This window comes from Procambarus clarkii, chromosome 28 (genome assembly GCF_040958095.1).
Source record: "Procambarus clarkii isolate CNS0578487 chromosome 28, FALCON_Pclarkii_2.0, whole genome shotgun sequence".
Classification (NCBI taxonomy): domain Eukaryota; kingdom Metazoa; phylum Arthropoda; class Malacostraca; order Decapoda; family Cambaridae; genus Procambarus; species Procambarus clarkii.
Window position 1 is genome coordinate 7336157 of NC_091177.1, and position 24610 is coordinate 7360766.

Consider the following 24610-nt stretch of genomic DNA (forward strand, 5'->3'; position numbering starts at 1 on the left):
ACGAGGAGAGGTAGAACGCAACACCTGTGAGCGTAGGATGTGCCAGCGAAAGGGGTGAGACGACGAACTTGGTGTCTCGCTTCAAGAAAAGACAGACGATCACGGTGTTTCAAGTTGAGGACTGCTTCCTCAAGTTTGTAGTGTATACACGAGCGTGAGAAGGTAGGGTGGGCCTGACCGCAATTGAGGCAGCGAGCCTGGGGAGAAGTGCACTCGGACTTAGAATGATCATCATCTCCACACATGGGGCATTGATACACATATACACTTGTGCATTTGAGGACACCGTGCCCAAACTTCCAGCACTTATTGCAAAGTCTAGGAGAGGGAATGTACTCCTGAACGGAGCATCTGGCACCAGCAAGAATAATAGAGGGCGGAAGGGTCCTACTATCAAAGGTGATTTTTACAACTCGAAGGGGCTGACGGCTATGACCACGAGGGGGTCGAGTAAATGTGTCCACCTGGAGGACAGAATGGCCTTGGGCTTCGAAGATATGTTTAATATCCTCATGGCAGTCTTTGAGGTCCCTAACACCAGTCGCAACATGGTGTGGGAGGAGAACAGTGCCAACACTGGCATTTAACCGAGCGTTTTTGGAGACCCGAACAGGTATCTTCCCAATGCAGGACAAAGCAGCTAAGCGAGTAGCTGCATCCTGAGAAGAAGCAGCGACGACATGCATACCGTAACTGGTGGAGTTAAAAGTAACAGAGGCATCTACCAAATAAACAAGGTGTTTATGGACGGGAGAAATCATCAGGAGTAGAATCCAGGTGGTGGAGATCAAAGTATTTAGCCCCCATAGCGGGACGAAACAAGGTGTGTAAGTATTAGTATGGGAAGGGATCGTGCGAGTGAGGCCATGGCGGGGACGGCATTTTACCCCCAGAGTGAGAGGGGGTAAAAGGCACAGTAGTCACAATGAGAGACAGAGCCATGCCAGGGGACGCGGTGGTCACCACTGGGGGCTGGGAACTCGACCCTAACTCAGAGGAGGGAGGGGAGCTGAGAGTAGTCAGGAGGGTCAAAGGAGGAGCAAGGTCGGAGCCCAATGCAACTGGGGGCTACAGAGCCTGGTCTTCCAACACAACGACTCGGGTTCAACGACTCGGGGGCTTGATCGCCCACCCCACGAGCCTGAGAAGGTATAAGAGGAACATTATCTGACATAAAAACGAGGAAAGACTTTCATTCACGAATGTGCTCCCACACCCACCACAGAGCCACAATTAGAGGCAGGACACCCAACAAGAGACATGTTGCCGATCTTGCCTGGGCCCCCCAGGGGTGAGTCGTGAGTATACACCCCACAAACGCCACCTTAAGAACCATCAGTGTGTCGAGATCGGGTTCAGTGACCAAAGGAGGATTGACAATAAAAGGGTCCCCTCGCTCGAGATGTTGGGTACTATAGTTCTACGGGTGCCTACCCAAACACCTGGACGTCAGAATAAAAGAAGGCCGAAAGAAGAATAAAAATAGGCAAAAGGTCGGCGGGGAATGGCAATGAGAAAGGAGAAGAGGGGCGAGAAAAACAAAACAAAAGAAAAAGTCGTCTAGCACAATTAGAGAGGATAGCAGCAGGAGCACAAGGCCACAAAAGGACAAAGGACTGTCCCAAGGAGCATCACACTCCGGCAGCCGCCCACCAAGCCCCCTCACGGCAACAACGAGCCAGACAGGGAGGGGGATTTTAGCAAGAAATCGAGATCTCTAGTAATGGTCAGACAATCCCTAATGATGTCCAAGAGAGACTTTTGAGACTGTTGGTGGTCGTCGTCTTTCTCGGCTTGAGAATGGCTTTGACTTCTTGCATTTGATTATTTCGGAGCGAGTGAGTTGTGTCTGTATTTCCATTTATATTGCAGGTGTTCCAGCAAGACTGTTTGAAGACTGGTGAAAGGTATTTGTTCATGGTAGAATGTTTGTCATCAAGAGTTGACGCTCTCCATGCTGAAGACCCCCCCCCCCCTCTCCCTCCCCTCTGTGGGAACCTCTCCCTCCCCTCTGTGGGAACCTCTCCCTCCCCTCTGTGGGAACCTCTCTCTCCCCTCTGTGGGAACCTAACACAAGGAGACCTTTTTTTATTACCATGAAATCATATGCAGTTATTTTAACAAGGGAATGAGTCGGGTATATGTGTAAAGTTGCTTCAATAATTCTCTCAAAGTCCATAGACATTACATATTACTGTAATGCATTTAAAAATTACAATTAATGATATTCCCCTCATCGTCTACTCTCCATGTGCTTAGCCTTCAGAGAGGAAGGCCTTCTGCTGCTTCCTTAATTTTTATGTTCATGGAGGTGCAGCGGACTCACCGACCAGCCCGTCCGCCTAAGGTCTCCCAACGTCAAGAAACAGTCGCACTAAAGTGGCCTTGTCCTAAGCCACTATCAAGAGGACCCAAAACAGAAAACGGGACAATATGTCAATTTCGCAAGCCGCTACCATTTTCTAGTATGACCATTCTTGGCCTTAAGTAGAGTATACGTCAAAAATGCGACGTTCTATTAGGAGGATGGGTTGCAACAACAACTATCAACTCAAATATTATGCAACGTAAGTCAGCCATCAGAAACCTTTCAATGTCAAAGTAGATTTAGCAAGTATATACAAATCCCTTTTAAACCTAAGTACACACTTACTCACCCCAATACTCTCCATCAATGAAAAGCTTTAAAAGAAGTTTTGGAAACTACTGCCATCCACAACTTTAAGACCAGCTTCGACAAAGAACTCGAACGCTAGAACAGTTAAATTACAACCTATCGGGAACAACAAGGTCAGTAAGCGGGGGCATAAGATGCTAGACCTCACTCCCACGTTGACACTGGTAGGTAAGGCACTGTTAAGGTAAGTACTGACAGGCACGTACTATACCGTAACTAAACTTTCAGAGTTGTGTTGTATTACTCGCAGATGCAACACCACAAGTACATAGATCTCTAATATTACCAGAGTCAGGCTCAATCTGGGTAGAAACGCTATGCAAATACAGGGCACCAGAATGTGGAACAGTCTCCAGAATGTGGAACAGTCTCCAGAATGTGGAACAGTCTCCAGAATGTGGAACAGTCTCCAGAATGTGGAATAGTCTCCAGAATGCATCATAAGGATGTACAATATCTTATATATATTCCAGGCCTCGCCACTGGAGGGGGCAATCATCGCCACTCACGTTCCCAGTGGTTGTTTGGCGCTACGAGGGAGTGGTTTGGTGTTGGTGGCGTGGTGCGCCCACTGACCGGCGTGTTAGCTGGCGGCATGGCGGAGGCTGGGATTAGGCCGATTCGCCATGTAGATACTGTGGGGCTTGCTTTCTCTGCTCCTGTGGACTAGCCTCTCGTAGAAGTCGCGTTACTGGACGTTTAGCATGTGAAGGTCGCCGATCTTCTAGGCCTGGAGAAACTTACGTCTATGCGTGTGGCGGTGAAATTTGCCACGTCAGCCAGCTACTTGGATTTTGTGCGCCGCTACACTGACGAGTCATTTACGCTACCTGCTTTTGCTGTGACTGTGCCGGTGACGGATCCTTGGGGCCCTTTGAATTTTGTGAGTGTGCATGTGTGCCGGTGGATTTCCCGGAGCAGGAGCTGCGTTCCGAGTTTGCCAGGTTTGGTGCGGTGGTGATACATCGCTTCAACTTTTTACGTTCTGGGAGGCTGCAGGGACTCCGTCTTGGCATGCAGACACTTGGCATGCGACTCACCGTCGACATCCTTTCCCGGGTTCCATCTGCAGGCTATCCATGAGAATCTCCTATCAGGGATAGTCACGCACCTGTTTCAGGTGTGGTAATGAGGGCCATGTTGCGGCCTGGTGCAGCACGCCTCGCACTATGGAGCCTTCTGTATTTCATGCGGCTGATTTTCCTCCCTTGTGCTCACGTAGTGCTTCGCCTGTGGATCCTTGCTCTGTACGTGAGGGGGTGGTGGCGTGTGCGGCGCCGCCCCTGCAGCCTACCCCTTCGCCTCCAAAGGATTCTTTGCCTGTGCTCACACCTGCTCCTCTGCCCATCCTGCTATCATCACTGGATCCCTCCCCTGTATGGGCCCCTTCATTGTCACCAGCTGCGCCTGTTATCTCTCCGACTCCGGTGTCCCCAGTGGATGGCGGCCTTATCCCCCATGTTGTTGAGAATGTCCTCCTGTGAAGTCGTGCGCTCCCGGATGTGGGGCGGCCTGCCACTGGCTCTTCTCGGGTACCTCGTATGGAGGGCGATAGTTCTGATGACCAACGACCTGTTCCGAAGCATTCCCGGACGGACCGGGTTGTGTCGCCCCCTCGTGCGTGGGCAGATGAGTGTGCGGACATGGATGAGGATGTTGTTGTGGGCTTTGTGTTGTCTCCTGTGTGTCAAGCCCTTCGCCTCCTGCTGTTGGCTCCCCTCCGAGGGAGGCTGCCCCTGGTGCCCGAGGACCTTGTCGTGATATTGAAGAAGGATGGACGACGGGGGACCTCTGCTCCTGTTCCCAGGGGAGGGGGGCCCCCCGGTGCGTCTTCTGATCCCCCCTGTACGCAGCCCTGTGCGTCGCCCGTTGTGAAGCTCGGTGCGAGCTCCAGTCCGCATCCCTGTGCACCACCCAGTGCGTTTTCCGATGCGCTTCCCGGTGCTCGGCCCCCTGGGAAGGTGCCCCTCCCGCTCTTCTCGCCCGCCGGGGAAGAGTTGGACGAGTCCCAATCTTTGTTGGTCCATTATAAATGTCCTGGTGCGTCCTGTCCTGTGTGACCTTGCTACCATTTGGATTCCGCCAGTGAAGAAATTTTTTAGTGGGGTGCCGTATTTCATGATTCGGCCGTGTGCGTCCGGTATCCGATGTTGAAATGGCGGTTTGGGAGGCTTATTGCCTGCGCTTTCCGGTGCAGGAGTACCCTGATAAATATGTGTAGTCCTTGGGGTTGGTGGTGCTTCTGTGCTTCTATCTTTCTGCCTGGGTGTGTGTGGCTGTGTTTGTGCCTGCGTTTGTGTCTTTTGTGTGTGCATAGGTGTTTCTTCCTGCCTCCTGCGTGTGCCTGTTAGGGTATGTTTTGTTACTGTGTTTTTCATGTTTCTGGTTCTGTGTTTTTGCCTCTGTGCTTGGGGGTTTGCGAGGCCTCATGTTTTATGTACTATTATGTGCCTGTGTTTGGGTGGTTGGGCTGATTGTGGTTGTGTATTAGCTTTTTGTATTTCTGCTCTTATTATTATTATGGGTGTGGCTGTATTTTATGTTATTTATTTCTTGTATTATTTCTTCGTGTTGTTCTCTGTTTGTTATGTATCCAGTGCCCATTTCGGGGTTTCCTGTTTTGTACCATGTTTCCTTCACTTTTGGATTTTGTTATGTATGTTTGGTCTGTTTTTCATGTGTTCATGGTGTTCATGGTGTTCATGGTGTTCATGGTGTTCACCTTGTTATGTTTTCCCTGTATGATTCCCCTGAATGTCTTCATGTATTGTTCTTATGCATTTGTCTGTTTTGTACTTGGGTTCTTTTATAAATAAAAAAAGTTTTATATGTATATTATATCGTCTCCCAATGCCTATGAAAACTGCATTACCTGTACTTATGTGTATTTAACATTTAACTCCTATTTTAACAGTAAACGTCTATTATGAAACATTCTTAGTTCTGGGACAAATTCTACTATAATCCACTACTATGCTCCTTCATTATCAATGTGTTCAACCATATCACCAGCATCAAATTCTATATTGAAATAAAATGATATATAATACAAACATACATACAACATATATAAAGGTATTCAACTTGTATCATAAATTTTATACCAATTCCAAACATTATGAACAGATCTATATGTTTTATATTTAATCCTTAAAGTTATGAATTTTATGGCCACTGTACTCCCCGAATTTAACATTGGCATCAAATTAACAACAGCAGGAATTAATAATTCATGCCAGATCTTTAGTCAAAAAAATTGTATTAACTATGTGCACTCCTACATAGAGGACGATCACTATTGCTTCACACATAAGTCCGTGCTGAGAAAACCAAATGAAGCAATGCGAGGACTCGAACCAACGACCAAGGAACTCCCAGCCGCGCACCTTAACCCTGTCTCCTGACTTGGTACAACTTGTATAACCAAGGATGCCATTGAAACCACATTTTGGCCATATTGGCTATTGGCAGTACGCGAATGGGGCATTCTCAGAGGTGGGAAGCGAGCAGAGGACGTGAACGAAGCACTGCTCGAGAAAAGATCCATACGGCATCAGTTGTGAGTCGTGTGTAAAGTTTACCATTTATCAATAAGGGGCTTGGCGGCTGGATTAACGAGCATTTAACCTCTATTGATGAGGACGGGATGATTAAGCTGGTAGATGCCGTGAAATGCCGCTCCGTTTTCTGCTTCAAGAGTAAAACAGTACTAGCAGGGCATGTGGGTGTGAATGATCCCGGTGCACTAGCCACGAGGCGGGACCCAGGAGATATTACCCTCCTCACACAACTGGTGGAGTGTACCTCCCCCTCTCACACAACTGGTGGAGTGTACCTTCCCCCTCCTACAACTGGTGGAGTGTTCCTTCCCCCCTCACACAACTGGTGGAGTGCACCTTCCCCCCCTCACACAACTGGTGGAGTGTACCCTCCCCCCTCACACAACTGGTGGAGTGCACCTTCCCCCCCTCACACAACTGGTGGAGTGTTCCTTCCCCCCTCACACAACTGGTGGATGCACCTTCCCCCCTCACACAACTGGTGGAGTGTACCTTCCCCCCCCCCCTCACACAACTGGTGGAGTGCACCTTCCCCCCCCTCACACAACTGGTGGAGTGTACCTCTCCCCTTACACAACTGGTGGAGTGTATCTTCCCCCCCCCCCTCACACAACTGGTGGAAACTTGGGATTGAAACGTCACAAGAAAAATCGTTCCTGTGCTATCAAGATTGACTCGGCGGAAGTAAATCCAAGAGGTCCTGCGTGGTGGGCTGTTTTATGGCGCCGTGTGAGGAGAGAAGAAGGCTTGGAATGGATCGTGAGGTTATACCAAAGCCTGGGCGGAGACCTGATATATTTCCCCCCCTGGAAGATGAATGGAAATGGACCTGTCTATCCCAGTTGGCGGGAGCTGTTCTTTGCTCAAACATTTTATGAGCCGTGTGGTAACGCCCGGCTTCGCCCTGAATGCTCAGTTTTTGTCAATGGCACAGGAGTAGACACCTTGGGAAAAAAAAAATCTATATGGTTGCGCTGTTCGGAAGCATCAATTCGAGCATCAATATTGAACCGAACGTGCAGAAGTAAATCTGCAAGCAAGCTGTCAAGGTGTCGCGTGAAGGTGAAAAATTCCTTTAATAACTGAGAATGACAGTAATATATATTCTTTAACGCCAGCGGTGTCCACCACCTCAGCCACATATCAAGAACACCTTCATAAATGTTGGCCGCACTCGCATCAACCGCGCCGCTCACACACTCGCATTAGTACAGGCGATGATAATAACACTTTTTAGAAGTGCCATTAAACTGGGCTGTAAACACAACTTATTGAGCACTGTGTGGATAACGGCAGCAAAAATATGATTTGTAGAGGGCCACAAATGGCTGGGGGGTGAGCGAGAGCCCACGTGAGTCCGTCTTTCATCAGGTAAATCCAGAGCAAACATCACCTCTCAAACCCACGACTCCTTAATTAACAAACAAAAATGACTGGAACAAACGCGTGTGAACCATTTCTGTGCCAACATTTATCCCTCTCTGGTTATTACTTAACACACGAGAACAGTTTTGTATTCATCTTGGCCGTCTGGCTAGTCCAGATTTGGCGTAGTAGCTTGAATCCTATACGATATATAGGATTGAATAATTATTTAATCCTATAATCCTTTTATCCGATACGTCATATTTTTAACGGAGGGGCTCAATCCGTCTAAACTACGGGGTGTTAATCAACAGTACAGAACTAGTATTGACGTCGTCTCAGCTCCATACTTCCTCGTGACGCAAAAAATGTGTTATGGAGTGAGACATGGAGAAGGGCCGAGCGGGTGTCATCTGGTGAGGAGAGACGCTTTGTGTTCTTTGGTAGACACTTTGGAAGACACTCTACCAAAACACTACCAAAGTGTTTTCCAAAGTGTTTTTTTCCAATAGGGAGCCGGTCGGCCGAGCGGACAGTACGCTGGACTTGTGATCCTGTGATCCTGGGTTCGATCCCAGGCGCCGGCGAGAAACAATGGGCAGAGTTTCTTTCACCCTATGCCCCTGTTACCTAGCAGTATAAATAGGTACCTGGGTGTTAGTCACCTGTCACGGGCTGCTTCCTGGGGGTGGAGGCCTGGTCGAGGACCGGGCCGCGGGGACACTAAAAAGCCCCGAAATCATCTCAAGATAACCTCAAGATGTAGATATGTGTAGACCCACCCACTGGATGGGGCGGGGACGCATGATAAGCAAACTGAACTGGTGTAGCGGGAATGTTGAGCCACACGGAGCCGGGAGGCTGTGGCACAAGGAGGAGTGTACCTGGACCATACCTGGGGAGGGTTTCGGGAGTTCTTCTCCTCTCCGAGCCCAGCCTGGAGCCAGGCTCGAATTATCTTGGTCCAATAGGCCCAAGTTAACAGCCGTTCCCACTTGGAGCGGCCCGCATGTCCACATATCCACTACAGCCTGGATGATCCGGCACTTCTTGCAAGATCTTATCTAAGTGCCTCTTGAATACATCCACCTTTATTCCGGCAATATTCCTAATGCTTGCTGGGAGGGTGTTGAACAGCCGTGGACCTCTGATGTTCAGAGATCTCTGAATGTGCCTATGGCACCTCTACTCCTCACTGGTTCTATTCTACATTTCCTTACGTATCTTTCGCTCCAGTATGTTGTTATTTTACTGTGCAAGTTTGGGATCTGGCCCTACAGTATCTTCCATGTATATATTTTTTTATACCTCTCTCGACTACTTTCTAAAGATTTCATTTTGAGAGCTTTGAGACGATCCCAATAATTTAAATGTTTTATCGTGTCTATGCGTGCCGTATATGCTCTCTGTATTCCCTATAATTCAGAGTTCTCTCCCGCTCTGAAGGGGGAAGCGAGTACTGAAGCAGTACTCAAGACGGGACAGCACCAGTGATTTAAATAATGTTAGTGTTGGTCCACAGGGAGACGGGAGACTCCCCAGGGTGGAGACCGCCTGCAACTGTGTGTTATTTGAGTCCATGTTCACCACTGTAGGTCGAAGACGGTCGAAGAGAGGAAGATAAATAAGATAGATGGGGATAAGGAAAGAAGAGGGGGGTAGGATAAGGGGGGAAAATAACGAGAGGAAGAGAGAGTTAACTTTCTAACTTCCTTTCCAAATGAAGAATATATGAGAAATAAATGAGAGTAGTGACTAAACCATTGGCTTAACCTGTAGTGGTCCTATTCAATAACGCTCACCCACACATTTATACATATATACATTATATATATATATACGTAATAAATTCGTATTAAGCGTTCCATTTATGAAAAGCGTTGGGCGCTAAGCTTGTGTATTCCAACAGAACGTTTTAATTTTATCGGGGGTTTAGACTAAGCTTTAGCTCCCGTAAATGCAAATATTGACAACTATATATATATAGATATTTGCATCTATAAATATAGGGTGTTCAAAACGAAACGCATTGTGAATACTGATAAAATTAGAAACACGCTGTTTTTCTTCATATGTCAATGTTCATTTAGAACAAAAGCAGTGTTCACAGTTTAATAGATATATATATATCTTTAAGGGTACATCTGGAATCCAAATTATTAAAGCCATAAGGGAGGAATTTCAACGTTAATATGAAGACGATACTACAAGGAAGTAAATTATATGGATTTACCGACTTATCGTCCCATTGCACGCAGAGGTGTGGATAACACTGGATAATTAATACTCTATGTAGACGAGGAGTCACAATAACGTGGCTGAAATATGTTGACCAAACCACACACTAGAAAGTGAAGGGACGCCGACGTTTCGGTCCGTCCTGGGCCATTCTCAAGTCGATCGCGTGCTTGGCAACAGATGTTGACCAGACCATACACTAGAAGGTGAAGGGACGCCGACGTTTCGGTCCGTACTGGATCATTCTCAAGTCGATTGTGTCTGGACCGTTCTCAAGTCGACAACCGACTTGAGAATGGTCCAGGACGGACCCAAACGTCGTCGTCCCTTCACCTTCTAGTGTGTGGTCTAGTCAACATACTTCAGTCACGTTATTGTGACTCCTCGTCTGCACTTGGCAACAGATCTCTTCTGCTGCAGGGAGCTGGACGGTCCACCGCCTGAAGGTGAACCCTTAAAGGCTGGATTATGCTCATGGCTTGCCCTTCCCACCTATACTGTTGCACCAGCTGCTGCTCCTGCCTCACCCAACAGCTGGTCTCCCACTGTTGCTGTCTTACCCAGCAGCTGGTCTTCCACTGTTGCTGCCTTACCCAACAGTTGTTCTACTACTGTTGCTGCCTTACCCAACAGTTGGTCACCCACTGTTGCTGCTTTACCCAACAGTTGGTCACCCACTGTTGCTGCCTTACCCAACAGTTGGTCACCCACTGTTGCTGCCTTACTCAACAGTTGGTCTACTACTGTTGCTGCCTTACTCAACAGTTGGTCTACTACTGTTGCTGCCTTACCCAACAGCTGGTCTTCCACTGTTGCTGCCTTACCCAACAGCTGGTCTCCCACTGTTGCTGCCTTACCCAACAGCTGGTCTTCCACTGTTGCTGCCTTACCCAACAGCTGGTCTCCCACTGTTGCTCCCTTACCCAACAGCTGGTCTCTCACTGTTGCTTCCTTACCCAACAGCTGGTCTCTCACTGTTGCTCCCTTACCCAACAGCTGGTCTTCCACTGTTGCTGCCTTACCCAACAGCTGGTCTTCCACTGATGCTGCCTTACCCAACAGCTGGTCTCCCACTGTTGCTGCCTTACCCAACAGCTGGTCACCCACTGTTGCTGCCTTACCCAACAGCTGGTCTCCCACTGTTGCTGCCTTACCCAACAGCTGGTCACCCACTGATGCTGCCTTACCCAACAGCTGGTCTCCCACTGTTGCTGCCTTACCCAACAGCTGGTCTCCCACTGTTGCTGCTACATTCACCCAATGAAATGATTACCTGGACGGAAAACTCACAACGAGGTCCTGCAAAATATGGTCATCTCTTCAAAGATCATATATATATATATATATATATATATATATATATATATATATATATATATATATATATATATATATATATATATATATATATATATATATATTAGGACCTCGCAGAGTTTCTGCTCTTTGTGTCCGGCACCTGCTGAGACTCGCTGGTCATATAGCCGGGCTTATATAGTATAGTGTACCATAGTATATTGTATAGTATACCAACAGTGATATACTTCACCAGACTCTTCAAGCAGGTGAAAATATCGTCGGCTGGCGAGGCCATTGAACGTTACAGTGTAAACAACGACCTGATCTCCTCGACCTAATCAGTGTAAACAATGACCTGATCTCCTCTATCTAATCAGTGTAAACAACGACCTGATCCCCCTCTACCTAATCAGTGCAAACAACGACCTGATCTCCTCAACCTAATCAGTGTAAACACCGACCTGATCTCCTCTACCTAATCACAACATTAATATTACCTTATAATCGAGAGGTAACTTGTCGCGTTACGACTAATTAATCTCACCGCGTCATCTCAAATTAATCATCAGAACTTCATCACAAAAAAAATATTCATCACACAATCGTAGATTTGATCACGCCACTCGATTGGTAATTAATCATTCTCCCACCCCCCCCCCCCCCGTCCCCCGGAAAAAAAATCACTAATTCAACTTTCCACACATCAATTATTCATACAGAATCGCAAACGTATTATCCACATGTGATCTAACATTGATGTGTAATCTCAGCAGCTGTATATATATACAGCTTATATATATATATATATATATATATATATATATATATATATATATATATATATATATATATATATATATATATATATATATATATTTATATATTTATATATATAAATTATATATATTTTATATATATAATTTTGCATAACTCTGAATAAATTTTACCAATATCGAAAATAAATCTTTCCAAACAATTCGGCGGATTCATTGTCCTGTATTATAACGGGGAAGGAATATTTCAACGTAACCATTAAGATATTACCTTTACAATGCAATTTAATCTTGCTAAATAATCTTGCCGCGTGTTTACGTCTGTAATCCCTTACAACCCGCCTACTCCAGCAGCCTCCAGCAGTACTTCAGCAGTCTTCAGTAGCCTCCAGCAGCTTCCAGTAGCCTCCAGCAGTACTTCAGCAGTCTTCAGTAGCCTCCAGCAGAACTTCAGCAGCCTCCAGCAGTACTTCAGCAGTCTTCAGTAGCCTCCAGCCGCCTCCAGCAGCTTCCAGTAGCCTCCAGCAGTACTTCAGCAGTCTTCAGTAGCCTCCAGCAGAACTTCAGCAGCCTCCAGCAGTACTTCAGCAGTCTTCAGTAGCCTCCAGCAGAACTTCAGCAGCCTCCAGCAGTACTTCAGCAGTCTTCAGTAGCCTCCAGCCGCCTCCAGCAGCTTCCAGTAGCCTCCAGCAGTACTTCAGCAGCCTCCAGCAGCATCCAGCAGCCTACAGCAGAACTTCAGCAGTCTTCAGTAGCCTCTAGCAGCCTCCAGCAGCTTCCAGCAGTACTTCAGCAGTCTTCAGTAGCTTCCAGCAGCACCCAGTAGCCTCCAGCAACCTCCAGCAACCTCCAGCAGCCTCCGGCAACCTCCAGCAACCTCCGGCAGCCTCCGGCAGTACTCCCAGGGGTCGTCGCCTCCCGACGAAGCGATGCCTTGTCAAATGTCGAATTTACAATTCTCGCTGAAGTGTGGTGAAACAGCTTCAGCCGGATGATTAGTCCATGGGAGGACGGGCGACTGGGTCATGGGTGGACGGATGAGTGAGCCATGGGAGGACGGATCACTGGGCCATGGGAGGACGGGCGACTGGGTCATGGGTGGACGGATGAGTGAGCCATGGGAGGACGGATCACTGGGCCATGGGAGGACGGGCGACTGGGTCATGGGTGGACGGATGAGTGAGCAATGTAGAGGACGGATGAGTGAGCCATGTAGAGGACGGATGAGTGAGCCATGTAGAGGACGGATGAGTGAGCCATGTAGAGGACGGATGAGTGAGCCATGTAGAGGACGGATGAGTGAGCCATGTAGAGGACGGATGAGTGAGCCATGTAGAGGACGGATGAGTGAGCCATGTAGAGGACGGATGAGTGAGCCATGAGAGGACGGATGATGATCGATGATGAAGGAGACATGGCCCGTTTGAGCGGTGATCAGAGGAATGAAAAAGAGAGACAGGAGGAATTACCCGAGTAATTCTGTCAGCAGGTGGGTAGCAAAAACAAAAAAAAATAGTTAAGAGAAACTAACGGGGGGGGCCAGGGGGGGGGGCCAGGGGGGGCCAGGGGGGGGGGGGCCAGGGGGGGGGGGCCAGGGGGGGGGGGGCCAGGGGGGGGGGGAACGGGGAAGAAATCCGGCCAAGGGAGGAGAGCCAGATAAGCGTGGCGGAAGGCCGGATATCAGACACCCCCGCACGGCCGGATAAGACCACTAAACAACTCCTCCAAAACCCATTACCGCCCACACCGCAATTTCGAAAGTTTTTGCATCTTAACAACTTTTATTACCGCACGTCCCACGATGATGGGGAGACGTGGGGGCGTGGACCCCCTTCACCAGGCTGCGGGCTCCACGGCTGTACGGCAAACGGGCTTTTAGGACGGGGGAGGGGGGGCGGATATGGGCTTTAGGACGGGGGGGATGTGTACTCACCTATTTGTGTCTGCAGGATCGAGCACCGAGTCTTGGATCCCGCCTTTCTTGCCATAGATGTTTACAGCAATGACTCCTGTCCCATTTCCCTATCATACCTGGTTTTCAAATTATGAATAGAATTTGCTTCCACAACCTGTTCTTTAAGTGCATTCCATTTTCCACTACTCTCACGCTAAAAGAAAACTTCCTAACATCTCTGACTCATCTCAGTTTCCAGCTTCCACCCATGTCCCCTCGTTCTGTTAGTATTCCGTGTGAACATTTCGTCTATTTCTACTTTGTCATTCTCCCTAAGTATTTTATACGTTCCTATCATATCCCCCTTCATCTTTCTTTTTTCTAGTGTCGTAAGGCTCAGTTCCTTCAGGCGGTCTTTATATCCTATCCCTCGTAACGCTGGGACGAGTCTTGTCGCAACTTCTGAACCTTTTTCCAGTTTCCTTATGTGTTTCTTCAGATGGGGACTCCATGATGAGAAAGCATACTCTAAGACTGGCCTCACGTAGGCAGTGTAAAAAGGCTAAGTGAGATAAATCTCACGTACGTCCCTGGAAAACAGATGAGTAAGGGGAAGACATAGTCACCACCTACAAAATTGACAGGGTGGACAAAGACATTCTTCAGCACGGGTGGGACACGAACAAGGGAACACAGGTGGAAACCTAGACCCAAATGAGCCATAGAGACATTAGAAAGAATTAGGAGAGAGCACACACACACATACGGGGCCATGCGGCTGAGTGGACAATGCTCGGGGGTCGTAATCCCAATGGCCCGGGTTCGGGCCATTGGGAGGCAGAAACAAACCGGGCAGAGTTTTTTTCACCCTGATGCCGCTGTTCACCTAGCAGTAAATACGTACCTGGGCGTTAGACAGCCGCTATGGGATGCTTCCTAAGGATGTGTGTGTGTGTGTGTGTGTGTGTGTGTGTGTGTGTGTGTGTGTGTGTGTGTGTGTGTGTGTGTGTGTGTGTGTGTGTGTGTGTGCGCGCGCGCGCTAGAGAGAAATATATGTCGTAGATATAACAGAGGAAAAATAGATCGGTTAGAGAGGCGGGGTCCAAGAGCTAATAGCTCGATTCTGCAGACACAAATAGTAAATACACACACGGAATGTGTGGGGAAATGGAATGAATTAAAGGAGCAAATTGTGGAAGCAAACACTATTCATAACTTTAAAACCCGGTATGATAGTGAAGCAGGACACGAGTCATTCCTTTACACAACCCGAGGCTAGAAAGGCGGGAACCAAGAGTCGAAGCTCGATCAAGCAGGCACAAATAGTTGAGTATACCCACACACACACTTTAGATTTGTATTGTCATCCAACAGCCTGGTTGACCAGTCCCGGAAGCCTAGTCGGGGACCGGGCCGCGGGGACGTTGAGCCCCGGAATCATCAGCATCCCCCTCCCCCCTTCAGGGTCGAACCATGGCCCTGAAGGATGCAAGAAATACTGCAAGGGTGAACAGAAGCATTAGGTTGAGTATGAAACCCCAATCATTTCTGCCGCACCCGGGAATCGAACCCAGGATCCCCCGGATTGTGTGTCGACACCGAAGCCCAACGCACAACGAATCACTGGAACAATAACGCCTTAACTACCTCAAAACGGCCGTTTAGGGAGAAATATGGTCTTGTTTGGGGCTCAAATAAAAGGTAATTTAACCTTTTCGTTCATCACAGATTTTTAACAATTAGTCTGATTTAACTTGATCATTTAACTCCATCAGCAACTTCTGTATAGTCTGACGACCGCTGGCGGAGACCACAGGAGACCACAGGAGGAGACCACAGGAGGAGACCACAGGAGACCACAGGAGGAGACCACAGGCGGAGACCACAGGCGGAGGCCACAGGAGACCACAGGCGGAGGCCACAGGAGGAGGCCACAGGAGGAGACCACAGGAGACCACATGAGACCACAAGAGGAGACCACAGGCGGAGACCACAGGAGACCACAGGAGGAGAACACAGTAGGAGACCACAGGCAGAGACCACAGGAGAAGAACACAGGCGGAGACCACAGGAGACCACAGGAGAAGAACACAGGCGGAGACCACAGGAGACCACAGGAGACCACAGGCGGAGACCACAGGAGACCAGAGGCGAAGACCACAGGAGACCCCAGGAGACCACAGGAGGAGACCACAAGCAGAGACCACAGGAGGAGACCACAAAAGACCACAGGAGATCACAGGAGACCACAGGCGGAGACCACAGGAGGAGACCACAAGCAGAGACCACAGGCGGAGACCACAAAAGACCACAGGCGGAGACCACAGGAGATCACAGGAGACCACAGGCGGACACCACAGGAGAAAACCACAGGAGGAGACCACAGGAGACCACAGGAGGAGACCACAGGCGAAGACCACAGGCGAAGACCACAGGAGAAGACCACAGGAGGAGACCACAGGAGACCACAGGCGGAGACCACAGGAGACCACAGGAGATCACAGGCGGAGACCACAGACAGAGACCACAGACAGAGACCACAGACAGAGACCACAGACAGAGACCACAGGAGACCACTGGAATAGACCACAGGAGACCACAGGAGGAGACCACAGACAGAGATCACAGGAGGAGACCACAGACAGAGACCACAGGCAGAGACCACAGGAGGAGACCACAGGAGACCACAGGAGGAGACCACAGGCAGAGACCACAGGAGGAGACCACAGGAGACCACAGGAGGAGACCACAGGTGGAGACCACAGGAGGAGACCACAGGAAGAGACCACAGGAGACCACAGGCAGAGACCACAGGAGGAGACCACAGGTGGAAACCACAGGAGAAGACCACAGGAGACCACAGGAGGAGACCACAGGCGGAGACCACAGGCGGAGACCACAGGAGACCACAGGCGGAGACCACAGGCGGAGACCACAGGCAGAGACCACAGGCAGAGACCACAGGAGGACACCACAAGCAGAAACCACAGGAGACCACAGACAGAGACCACAGGAGGAGACCACAGGAGGAGACCACAGACAGAGACCACAGGCGGAGACCACAAGCAGAGACCACAGGAGACCACAAGCAGACCACAGGAGACCACAAGCAGAGACCACAGGAGGAGACCACAGAGACCACAGACAGAGACCACAGACAAAGACCACAGACAGAGACCACAGGAGGAGACCACAAGCAGAGACCATTGGTGGCCATAGTGCAAGCAAAGAATAAATCCCCTTGAGAGTACAAATATCTGGGTTTAGGGTCCGGATTTCCACCCACAACTATGAAGCTGCTCAAACAATTATGTACTAGCGATAAGACCTTCCATTAATGTATATAATGACTTACTGTAAATATATAGCTCTTGGAATAGAACATTCTCTGTAACTAGCTGACATTGTAACTATAAGGTGTGAAGGATAGATGAAATTGTTTATGTAATAATCTCCGTTGAGGTCTGATAAAGACGTTTTGTGCCCTCTGTAATGCTTTTTTGCGCTACCGCTCACAGGATGAGTATGGGGTGCACAATAAACTAGCCGCCTCCGGCGGTATAAACTTCTCAACGCATATACCCCGAGAAGCGTATAGTTATATACGCTATATATACTCTATATACAACTGGAAACATCACTTCATCTCCCAGTGTATAAGACTCCCACACCTCACACGCCATAAGACAGAGTTCATGTCTTTTCCGTTTAAGCTGCTTATTTATGTATATATAACATGCTTGCACCGATAAGCTGCTGGATCACGGTATTTACCTGTTCAAACTTGCATCTCTCTCTCTCTCTCCAGCCTTAAGAGCCACACGAATATTATATTACTCAGTGGAAATGTAATTTATTGTTTAAAATGCAAAAAAGCTCTAAGCTTAAAGCTGACCACAGACCGTAAAGTAGGACAAGTGGAGGGGAAGGAAAGGAAGTGGGGAAGAAACGGAAGGGGGAAGGAAAGAAAAGGAAGAGAAGGGAAAGAAAAAGTGGGGGAAGAAAAGGAGAAAAATTTGGAAGACGAATAATATTTGCAAAGAGGTATAGGGAAATAAGCAACAAAGCAAAATTGAAGGTAAATCAACATTTTTCAATAAATAAATTGATGCAGAAGAGAAGCCAGTAAGATAAATCATAAAATAATGAAGGAGCAAGACGAGAAGATAGAACAAAAAGAGACGCAGAAGAGAGCAGTGATAACTCTTCTCACACACACACACACACACACACACACACACACACACACACACACACACACACACACACACACACACACGCACGCACGCACGCACACACACACACACACACACACACACAGAGTAATTCAACTCTCATTAATCTATTTAAACACATAAATATATGTTAAAATATTAAAGTCAAGTGTAATTGCTCCCCGGCCCCAGCCGAGAGCACTCGGCGCACTCCACAGGCTCACCTCCACCACCTAAACATTTCTTCACTCAATTTCAAGAAACTACAATATTTTCTGGAGTGAATATTACACTTGACGCGGCGTCGCTAACCTGTGCTGTGTTGTAGTGTGGCACAGTGTTGTGTGCTACAGTGTAGTGTGGCACAGTGTAGTGTGCTACAGTGTAGTGTGGCACAGTGTAGTGTGGCATAGTGTAGTGTGGCGCAGCATAGTGTGGCACAGTGTAGTGTGCTACAGTGTAGTGTGGCACAGTGTAGTGTGGCACAGTGTAGAGTGGCACAGTGAAGTGTGGCACAGCGTAGTGTGGCACAGTGTAGTGTGGCACAGAGTAGTGTGGCACAGAGTAGTGTGGCACAGTGTAGAGTGGCACAGTGTAGTGTGGCACAGTGTAGTGTGGCACAGTAGTGTGGCACAGTGTAGAGTGGCACAGTGTAGTGTGGCACAGTGTAGTGTGGCACAGTGTAGTGTGGCACAGTGTAGTGTGGCACAGAGTAGTGTGGCACAGTGTAGAGTGGCACAGTGTAGTGTGGCACAGAGTAGTGTGGCACAGTGTAGAGTGGCACAGTGTAGTGTGGCACAGTGTAGTGTGGCACAGAGTAGTGTGGCACAGTGTAGAGTGGCACATAGTGTGGCACAGTGTAGAGTGGCACAGAGTAGTGTGGCACAGTGTAGTGTGGCACAGTGTAGTGTGGCACAGTGTAGTGTGGCACAGGGTAGAGTGGCACAGAGTAGTGTGGCACAGTGTAGTGTGGCACAGTGTAGAGTTTCACAGTGTAGTGTGGCACAGTGTAGAGTGGCACAGTGTAGAGTGGCACAGTGTAGTGTGGCACAGTGTAGAGTTTCACAGTGTAGTGTGGCACAGTGTAGAGTGGCACAGTGTAGAGTTTCACAGTGTAGTGTGGCACAGTGTAGAGTTTCACAGTGTAGTGTGGCACAGTGTAGAGTTTCACAGTGTAGTGTGGCACAGTGTAGAGTTTCACAGTGTAGTGTGGCACAGTGTAGAGTGGCACAGTGTAGAGTGGCACAGTGTAGAGTGGCACAGTGTAGAGTGGCACAGTGTAGTGTGGCACAGTGTAGAGTGGCACAGTGTAGTGTGGCACAGTGTAGAGTTTCACAGTGTAGTGTGGCACAGTGTAGAGTGGCACAGTGTAGAGTGGCACAGTGTAGTGTGGCACAGTGTAGAGTGGCACAGTGTAGAGTTTCACAGTGTAGTGTGGCACAGTGTAGAGTGGCACAGTGTAGTGTGGCACAGTGTAGTGTGGCACAGTGTAGAGTTTCACAGAGTAGTGTGGCACAGTGTAGTGTGGCACAGTGTAGAGTTTCACAGTGTAGTGTGGCACAGTGTAGAGTGGCACAGTGTAGAGTTTCACAGTGTAGTGTGGCACAGTGTAGAGTGGCACAGTGTAGTGTGGCACAGTGTAGAGTTTCACAGTGTAGTGTGGCACAGTGTAGAGTGGCACAGTGTAGAGTTTCACAGTGTCGTGTGGCACAGTGTAGAGTGGCACAGTGTAGAGTGGCACAGTGTAGAGTGTCACAGTGTAGTGTGGCACAGTGTAGAGTGGCACAGTGTAGTGTGGCAGAGTAGTGTGGCACAGAGTAGTGTGGCACAGATTAGTGTGGCACAGAGTAGTGTGGCACAGTGTAGTGTGGCACAGAGTAGTGTGGCACAGAGTAGTGTGGCACAGAGTAGTGTGGCACAGTGTAGAGTGGCACAGTGTAGTGTGGCACAGTGTAGAGTGGCACAGTGTAGTGTGGCACAGTGTAGAGTGGCACAGTGTAGTGTGGCACAGTGTAGAGTGGTACAGAGTAGTGTGGCACAGTGTAGTGTGGCACACACTGGTGGGAAGAGGGAAGGGTGGGAAGGGTAGGTAGAAGGAGATGGGGTTGAGAGAGAGGAGAGAAGGGGGAGGGGCAGGAAAGAGGGGGATATATGAGGAGAGTATGAGAGAAAAGAGAAGGGGGGGGGTGGAATTGAGGTTGAGAGAAAGGATGTAGAGAGTGAGACAATCCCCCCTACCCCCAACCATCCAAGTAGATCACATCAAACCATGGACAAAACTCTTGTGCTGAACACATAAAGTAATAAAAACACAATAATATTGATTAAAAAAGACCTACATAACAGCAGTGTGTGTGTGTGTGTTTATATATAAAAAAGTGGTAGCAATATCAACACGATAAAAACTAGAGAATTATTCTGCCGTTCTCTATACATTGTAGAGACCGGACCTCACACACAACCCATAAATCTGGGCGTTGTTAGATAACGGAGCGTTGTGTTGCGTCCAAGCTAATTGGTGCAGTAGAGCATAGTATGGTGCAGTGGAGCATAGTATGGTGCAGTGGAGCATAGTATGGTGCAGTGGAGCATAGTATGGTGCAGTGGAGCATTGTGTGGTGCAGTGGAGCATAGTATGGTGCAGTGGAGCATTGTGTGGTGCAGTGGAGCATAGTATGGTGCAGTGGAGCATAGTATGGTGCAGTGGAGCATAGTATGGTGCAGTGGAGCATAGTGTGGTGCAGTGGAGCATTGTATGGTGCAGTGGAGCATTGTATGGTGCAGTGGAGCATTGTGTGGTGCAGTGGAGCATTGTATGGTGCAGCAGAGCATAGTATGGTGCAGTGGCGCATAGTATGGTGCAGCAGAACATAGTATGGTGCAGTGGCGCATAGTATGGTGCAGTGGAGTGTAGTATAGTGCAGTGTTTTGTTGAATCTTATGTGTAGTGTGGCCAAGTATAGTGTGAAGTGTGGTGTGTGATGTAGAAGTGTGGCGCATAGAGCCAACGTGTCGTATAGTGCAGTGTGATCTGGTGTATAGTGCATACACTATACAGCAGCTGACACATAGAGGAAGACCCGGACACATCTGGGTACAAGTCTCACCCCCTAGTCACTCAATAAATACTTTATGTGTGAAGAGAAACGACAGAGTGGAGTCAATATGACAGTGAAGGTGTTTGAGCTAGACACGCTGAGATAGTCACACTGGGATAGTCACGCTGGAGCGTCCAGGGAACACCTATCCACTGATTCGTGTTCTTAGATAGAACACCAGACAAGACTAAACAGTGTGGGGGAACAGTAATGAATGAGGTTGAATAACGTACACAAGAAACAACGTACACAGATGTGGCCGGTCCGTGTTTTATTCCACAGAGCCCAAAAATTATGCATAATAAACCCGCCACTTATCTTCACTATTTTTCCTCCCTAATCAAGAATAAACTACCAAACTTTAAGTGTCGCAAGTGGCTCTCAGAGAGATGGTCCCTCTACACGAACACTGGGATTGGCTCTGAGACCCTCGTATTGTCTTACATTTGTGGTGAGTGTGTCCCAGTGGCATGGGTCAGGGTGAAGGTGAGTGTCAGTGGCATGGGTCAGGGTGAAGGTGAGTGTCAGTGGCATGGGTCAGGGTGAAGGTGAGTGTCAGTGGCATGGGTCAGGGTGAAGGTGTGTCCCAGTGGCATGGGTCAGGGTGAAGGTGAGTGTCAGTGGCATGGGTCAGGGTGAAGGTGAGTGTCAGTGGCATGGGTCAGGGTGAAGGTGAGTGTCAGTGGCATGGGTCAGGGTGAAGGTGAGTGTCAGTGGCATGGGTCAGGGTGAAGGTGAGTGTGTCCCAGTGGCATGGGTCAGGGTGAAGGTGAGTGTCAGTGGCATGGGTCAGGGTGAAGGTGTGTCCCAGTGGCATGGGTCAGGGTGAAGGTGAGTGTGTCCCAGTGGCATGGGTCAGGGTGAAGGTGAGTGTGTCCCAGTGACATGGGTCAGGGTGAAGGTGAGTGTGTCCCAGTGGCATGGGTCAGGGTGAAGGTGTGTGTCAGTGGCATGGGTCAGGGTGAAGGTGAGTGTGTCAGTGGCATGGGTCAGGGTGAAGGTGAGTGTCAGTGGCATGGGTCAGGGTGAAGGTGAGTGTCAGTGGCATGGGTCAGGGTGAAGGTGAGTGTCAGTGGCATGGGTCAGGGTGAAGGTGAGTGTGTCCCAGTGGCATGAGTCAGGGTGAAGGTGAGTGTGTCCCAGTGGCATGGGTCAGGGTGAAGGTGAGTGTGTCAGTGGCATGGGTCAGGGTGAAGGTGAGTGTGTCCCAGTGGCATGGGTCAGGGTGAAGGTGAGTGTGTGTCAGTGGCATGGGTCAGGGTGAAGGTGAGTGTGTCCCAGTGGCATGGGTCAGGGTTGTAACACCGCTCTATTGTAACACCACTCTAAAATGTACCACTACAATGATGGAACACCACTATAATGGAACACTAAAACTAATAATGTAAACACTACTTATCCTGAGTAACACTTCCTCATCGGTTGCACTTGATAACACTGTTATGAGCTGACATATGATGGTTACACCGGAACCAAAGGTACACTGTCAATAAGGAAATGCTAACACAAGGATTAAATACGCTGCCACCATCTGCCTTTGACCATTGAACTATATCAAGCAACGAGGCAAGAAACATTGCTTGACTTGGAGAGTACTTTCTATGACTGTCATTAATCATGAAAATGGTTGTCAGCCACTATATCCAAAAGACTAAGAGGATTCAACAATTGACACAGACGGGAAATTTCACGTAAGTTTATTGAGACCAAAATTATGTCAATCACCAATTATAAATCCTACTCTAACACTGGCAAAAAGTTAAGAAATTTGGACATGGAACAAAAACTCAGAGATCACACACATTACCTTAAGCTATCTGTCTCTCCCTGGCTGAGATGTTCTTCACAGCCCCGCTCTCGATCCCGGTGTACCGCACTCTGCGTTCCCTAAGTCCCTAAAGGACCTCTATATACAACCCCCACAGGGGGAGGGGGAGATCTGCTGTTGCTACCCACCAAGAGTGTACAAACACTCAAGAAATATTTCAAAAAGCTTGTTTGACATTCACCCTACACTCTTCAAGAGAGGAGTTATTAATTACATGTGACTGACCTCTGACCTGGCCAAAAGGGGGAGATCCAGGGATGTTTACACATAAGAATCTGGAGTCTAATTTCCTTGCATGAAATATTACATACTTGAAACTATGCTGACTAAGACTAACCCAGGATTTTTTTTAATATACAAGATAAACCGGAGGTCATCTGGGCTGACCTCTTGGAGAAGGCTTCCCTGGGTGTGAACTCTAAGGAGGGGGGGGGGAGGTCCTGGGTGTTACAGGGTGAAGGTGAGTGTGTGTCAGTGGCATGGGTCAGGGTGATGGTGAGTGTGTGTCAGTGGCATGGGTCAGGGTGATGGTGAGTGTGTGTCAGTGGCATGGGTCAGGGTGATGGTGAGTGTGTGTCAGTGGCATGAGTCAGGGTGAAGGTGAGTGTGTGTCAGTGGCATGGGTCAGGGTGAAGGTGAGTGTGTCCCAGTGGCATGGGTCAGGTGAAGGTGAGTGTGTGTCAGTGGCATGGGTCAGGGTGAAGGTGAGTGTGTGTCAGTGGCATGGGTCAGGGTGAAGGTGAGTGTGTCCCAGTGGCATGGGTCAGGGTGAAGGTGAGTGTGTCCCAGTGGCATGGGTCAGGGTGAAGGTGAGTGTGTCCCAGTGGCATGGGTCAGGGTGAAGGTGAGTGTGTCCCAGTGGCATGGGTCAGGGTGAAGGTGAGTGTGTGTCAGTGGCATGGGTCAGGGTGATGGTGAGTGTGTGTCAGTGGCATGGGTCAGGGTGATGGTGAGTGTGTGTCAGTGGCATGGGTCAGGGTGATGGTGAGTGTGTGTCAGTGGCATGGGTCAGGGTGAAGGTGAGTGTGTGTCAGTGGCATGGGTCAGGGTGATGGTGAGTGTGTGTCAGTGGCATGGGTCAGGGTGATGGTGAGTGTGTGTCAGTGGCATGGGTCAGGGTGATGGTGAGTGTGTGTCAGTGGCATGGGTCAGGGTGATGGTGAGTGTGTGTCAGTGGCATGGGTCAGGGTGATGGTGAGTGTGTGTCAGTGGCATGGGTCAGGGTGATGGTGAGTGTGTGTCAGTGGCATGGGTCAGGGTGATGGTGAGTGTGTGTCAGTGGCATGGGTCAGGGTGATGGTGAGTGTGTGTCAGTGGCATGGGTCAGGGTGATGGTGAGTGTGTGTCAGTGGCATGGGTCAGGGTGATGGTGAGTGTGTGTCAGTGGCATGGGTCAGGGTGATGGTGAGTGTGTGTCAGTGGCATGGGTCAGGGTGATGGTGAGTGTGTGTCAGTGGCATGGGTCAGGGTGATGGTGAGTGTGTGTCAGTGGCATGGGTCAGGGTGATGGTGAGTGTGTGTCAGTGGCATGGGTCAGGGTGATGGTGAGTGTGTGTCAGTGGCATGGGTCAGGGTGATGGTGAGTGTGTGTCAGTGGCATGGGTCAGGGTGATGGTGAGTGTGTGTCAGTGGCATGGGTCAGGGTGATGGTGAGTGTGTACCAG

The 24610-nt window shown here is 49.0% G+C and overlaps 2 protein-coding genes across 2 annotated transcripts in view; one reads left to right on the forward strand and one right to left on the reverse strand.

The window, feature by feature from the left end:
- The window catches only part of LOC123754873 (filaggrin-2-like), a 30289-nt gene extending 13248 nt beyond the window's left edge, over positions 1-17041 (forward strand). Inside the window, exon 5 of the mRNA XM_069332602.1 lies at positions 15596-17041. Coding sequence (XP_069188703.1) covers positions 15596-17041 — 1446 coding nt within the window. The remainder of the gene's footprint in view (positions 1-15595) is intronic.
- The window catches only part of LOC123762286 (uncharacterized), a 146812-nt gene that overhangs the window by 93423 nt on the left and 28779 nt on the right, over positions 1-24610 (reverse strand). The gene's annotated exons all lie outside the window — the stretch shown is intronic.